Below are 5,185 nucleotides of genomic sequence, written 5' to 3'. Positions count from 1 at the left end.
ATTTGGACAAATCTTATTTCGCAAATGTTGTTTCTTTTATAATTTTGCTGCATAGCACTGCAGCCCATTTCTGTAGTCTTTACATGGTTCCAGCACAAACAAACAAAAAGAAAAAGAAAAAAAGAAACTGACACAAATTAATGGCTCACGACACAGGCTTAAACTGTACACAGCACGTGAATTTTCTTAATTAGTAATGATGGTATGTATAAAATACAGTGGAAAAACCATTGTTCCGATATTCTTAATGATCTCTGGGAAGGGGTAAATCAAGGCTATTATTATTGAAATCACGACGGGTGGGTATATGTGCAATATGGACAGTGCAACTTATTGATCCTGACCATATACATACATACATACATACATGTATGTATTATGTACTACTACTACTCAATCCACCATTATTCTTCATTCATAACAGCCAACGAAATGCCGGCTCAACAGTATATAGTGCAAGAAACACAGACAGTATTCATAATAATGGTGATGATGGAAAGGACTAAATCTGACTACAGGCTGAAGCTCACAGAGTGGAAGTGCAGGAGGGCCCCCCTGTGGCCTTCCGAAGATTTGGATGTGTCAGGGGCGGCATAGAAGGGGCGGAAAGGCGAGCATCTCTTGCATTCTCTGGCAATGTCCTCTTGCATGCTCTCCGATGCCGACACCAGAACTCCCACACATTCCCCACGGTGTTGCTCCACCAAGCCCTCGAAGACATCTGCCAATATTTTGGACCATCAAATTTAGAAGAACTACACATTCATTGCTTGACATGCTTCATTCTCAGGGGTAATTCATTCATGCATCAATTCAGTGCCATATATAATCGCAAGTCCACTACAGTATAGCATACATAGCACATTCCTGAGTAGATGGTTTGAAATAGCTATGGCATGATATTTGAATTAACTAGTACTTTATTCAGCCAGAGGATGAGATCATTGAGCTAGAAAATTCTGCACAAATAGTACTATATATTCGTATATAGTGACTGCAGCTTGAATAGAAGGGATTAAAATTTCAGAATTGGGGTAATCTACCTGTACTCATATATTCACAAACTTGTATATGTACTACTACTACTCTTCCCAGGTTAAAGAAGATACCACATATATTCACAAATGCTTATGTTATGAAAACATACTTAACTTTCTTGGCGTAACGAATGCTTATGTTTTTTCTTTAACGTTTTTAACCTTTAAAACTTTTTTGCCGTAATAAAAAGTTTAGGGTTTAGGGTTTAGGGTTAGATGTGGACCCTATGATGCCAACCTACCTTTCCAGTTTGGCCGTGACAAAATGTGGACATCCCCATCCCACTGAGATGCGCCATCTTCGATTCCGTTGTAAGTTGCTCCCAAATCTTCGTTACTTCCGGATGGAGAAGAAGTCGGACTCTGTTTCCTCGGCTGCACCGATGCCGAGCTTATACTCGATTGTCGTCGCAACATATGGAACCATAGCAGAACCACGAGGCCGCCACAAATGAGAATCCCCAAGATCATGCACGCCACCACGACATGCGCGCGATTGTAATTGGTGAAGGTGTGATGGGCATAGGACCTCACAATAAAAGTGTTTGCCAAGCCTGAAAGCACAAAGTATCCTGCAAAGGATGCAATGGTGGTTAATGCTACCCATGAGGTGCTCCCTGTGCTGCCAATGCTCGAGATTCTTCCATCGGATTGTGGGTGTTGTGCCGCCGGATAAGAGGAATCAAATATCAATGGTTGTGATGTAGGGTGTTCACGGTTAAACTTGGATAGGTCCAAGGATTGGCCTATTCTATATGAATTATGAGCCGTGTTGCCACCGGGTAGTGGCACTCCCTCATAATCTTGTATGTTCTTCGAGGTTATGTATACATGTACTCGGATGCGCAGTCCTAATGTCTCATAGCCAGGGAGAATTTGGTTAGGATATAGGGTATTTAGCACACATAACTCCTCTGGCTTTCTTATGCAGTGGTAGAGTGTGATGGAGGTCGGAAGAGTAGTCGATGCCGGTGAGGATCTAACGTCTTTGTATCGATACAAGATATCGCGGATTATAGCGAGGGCAGGGGTGAGGCCTATGCCCCCGGCCACGATGACTAGGGTTTTATACCTGCGAAATATTAATCATATACATTACATTAAGTAATGGAAGCAACTCATTAATGTGAAGGCTAGTTATATCAATGAGGAACGACAGACATGAGCTTTGGGAACGGAATCGAGAACAGGAATTACGACAAATAATTAGAGAGATCCCCATACTTTAGGTAGAAATCGGACTCATCGCCGTAAGGACCTTCGACTCTAGCCTTAAACGAGAAAGGGCAGGAACCCCCAGTTTTCTTGGCACTTGAGAATTGATCGCGCAAACTATTCGTCCATTCGCCGAGAGGCTTGATTACGATGGAGAGCTCCTGCGTGTTATCGAGAGGGGACGATGCGCCACTGAAGAAGTGCCACTGTAGTTTGGAGATACCAGGAATCTGGATGCACCATGTGGAGAGTGCATTATAGAGTGGGGTCCCTGACATAAGTAATGATCACATTATTGCCTGTTATTAGTAAAGGTTAGAAGAGCTCACTGACTGAATTTAGTCAGAGAGATTCTGGAATATTAATTAATATGTGGATCCGAACAAGCACACATACATGAAAGAGAATCCATTTATGTTACCTTTGGTGGCATTGGTGTTAAGAGGCAGCAAGAGCTCGACTGTGCCATTCTGGAGGAGCTTGGCCGAGGATACGCGGACAACACTGGACGATTGGATCATGCGAAGGAAGCGATCGATGAAGAAGAGCATGAGAGGGACGATGAAGAAATGATAATTCCAGACCGCGTGATACAGCCAAAAGAGGGAGAAGAGGAGATACAGGTGGTGGACCGAGAAGAATATGTCGTAGAAGCGGCGACGCACGAAGGAGAGGGAAGTGGCCCACATGACTAGACCGAACACCCATGCCACCAGCCCGGCCACTACCGCACAGTTTTCTTGCTTCGTGACCCACCCAAAGATCTAACAACAAGAAGCGAAAAACAAATTATGTCCCTATCAAGATATGATCAAACACACTCAAGTACAATGAATGCATCATGATGGAGAAACCACATGAGCCCTAGCATAGGTTGGCCCTTGGGACATCATCGGCGTTAAGCCTTGTAACATTATGGTAATATTGGGCGAGACAGTGAGCGCGAAATACTGCATGATTTGAACCTACCAAGTGCGTACGGTTGGTGTTGGCATAGAGAATGATGTAGCCGAGGCTATGGAGGCTGACGAGAACAAGCATGGAGACGGCGAGCCAGATGTGGTAGCGCACGGCGCGCTCGAATGGGATGCCTACGAGCCGAAGAAACGGCGAGCCACGCGACACGGGGATCCAGAGCAACGAGAATGGCACGACGGCCACGCGTCCGAAGTAGAAGGATACGTTATTCAATTTCTGCCATGGCCTGCAATATCAATGGAAAACATGAGTGCTTATTATGTACACTCTTGTCACATCTTGTCGAGCTCACGAAAGCCTCCTCGTATATGTGATTGGGAATTTAACAAACAATGTGAGCTTGGCGATGGTGTTCAAAGCATGAATGTGTGTGTGTGTGTGTGTGTGTGTGTGTGTGTGTCTGTTGGAGAGAGAGAGAGAGAGAGAGATATGGTTATGTCATGATCGTAGTAGGACGTACTTGGCGGGGGGCGGGCCGGAGCCGTGGTGGTGCTGGGTGTTGTTGTCGATGCGGGTGAAAGCAATGTTGACGATTCTGCTGAAGTGGTAGATCATCAACAAAGTTATGGCCAGAATTCCGAGAAGCTCCGAGGCCGTGAGGATGCCGAAGGGGCTCTTGTCCACCCACACCGGGTACGTACTCATCTGCCATTGGTTTTTCCAGCCGTTTGCACCCGCGGGCACCACAACACGGAGCTGTGCAGTCTTTGCTTTGATGAATGCGCGGAGCCGGATCACGACGAAGCTCAGAATGGTGACGACGAAGAAAGGCATGGTTTGGTATATGAATGTCGAACCTAATGGATGGATGCCATAGATATATATATCAGTTTTAAGTAGGAGGGAGCTGATCACTTGACAAACCATATATATGCATACACATATATATGCATTATGTGATCACTAATTATATTATATTACTGGTAGGAGGTGTACTGTAACGATTCATCTGGGTGAGATTGATAATGAGGGGCTTAGTTACCTTCGCGACCGTCGGTCCGAAAGAAGCGAGAGTGGGATTTGTTGCCGATCCACGACTCCACGTATTTCTTGTCTCCTTCTGGATCGGGCGCGACGAACCACCATAATACCCAAAACACGCACGCGGCCACGATTACCGCTTCCGTGACCGCTTTTGCCACCTTCGCCCGCCGAATTGCCCCCATCAATCTCTCATCATCCTCATCTAGGCCATGGACGACCGCCGCAGCCTCCCTACCTGCATCAATCCTTGCGTTAATGCCTCGGAATATCAAACTCGGTAGCCACAAGGCAAGGAGGCCAAAATTCATCCATAGGAGGCACAAACAACAACAACTACTGCTACTTCTCCAACATACTCATCGCGGATTAATCGAGAAGTTAACTGCCGAAAGATGTGCGAAACTCAATCGCTTCTATGTACGGCAATGTTGTTGATCATTAGGGAGAAGAATGAGGAGGGTAATGATGCTCGACCAGACAAGCCTTAAACCACACAGATCCTGTTAAGGACAAAGTGGAGTGTTATATATATATATACTTGCATGATATGGTTGGGTTGACTCTAGAGAACAGCTACCCACTAGGTAGTAGTACAACACTGGTACCGCATGGGTTGTACTAATGTGTTAAGTCAACTGGTATTTGCGAAGGACCTCTCATGTCCCCATAAAGACAATGCTAAGCACGAAAAATAGATTCAACAAAATATGTCTATAAATTCGTTTGTGTGCCGCGCGCCGGCCGGGTCGACCCTTACACGTTCTTCCCTTTGTGTAAATTACATAATCACAAGAATTGCACCATATTTGTTGGGTATGGAAAACCTCATGGCTACAAGGGTTATCAATTTTACATTGACCCAAATGTCAAACGATTTTTATTTAGTCAATCACCGATGTGCAATGAAGATAGCCTAATATCTCATACATGAAAAGACACAAGCTACAACTACCATACCAAACCCCTCAAAC

The 5,185-nt window shown here is 45.0% G+C and overlaps 1 protein-coding gene across 1 annotated transcript; it reads right to left on the bottom strand.

The window, feature by feature from the left end:
- Nucleotides 1-495: 495 nt before the first annotated feature.
- On the bottom strand, nucleotides 496-4,439 carry LOC147868887 (ferric reduction oxidase 7, chloroplastic-like). The gene is made up of 7 exons (XM_087324395.1): nucleotides 4,213-4,439; nucleotides 3,691-4,027; nucleotides 3,222-3,456; nucleotides 2,674-3,016; nucleotides 2,262-2,523; nucleotides 1,280-2,109; nucleotides 496-721 (listed from the first exon to the last, which is right to left on the bottom strand). Exons 1-7 carry the CDS (start codon nucleotides 4,394-4,396, stop codon nucleotides 513-515), a joined length of 2,400 nt encoding a protein of 799 aa, XP_087180521.1. The 5' UTR covers nucleotides 4,397-4,439; the 3' UTR covers nucleotides 496-512.
- Between the last annotated feature and the right edge of the window lie 746 nt (nucleotides 4,440-5,185).

The sequence above is a fragment of the Azolla caroliniana genome, unplaced genomic scaffold, assembly GCF_043228905.1.
Source record: "Azolla caroliniana isolate FFs.n. ecotype wild unplaced genomic scaffold, voAzoCaro1.0.p SCAF_1, whole genome shotgun sequence".
Lineage (NCBI taxonomy): Eukaryota > Viridiplantae > Streptophyta > Polypodiopsida > Salviniales > Salviniaceae > Azolla > Azolla caroliniana.
The sequence above is the reverse complement of the archived record's forward strand: the minus strand, read 5'-3'. Positions and strand labels throughout refer to the sequence as shown.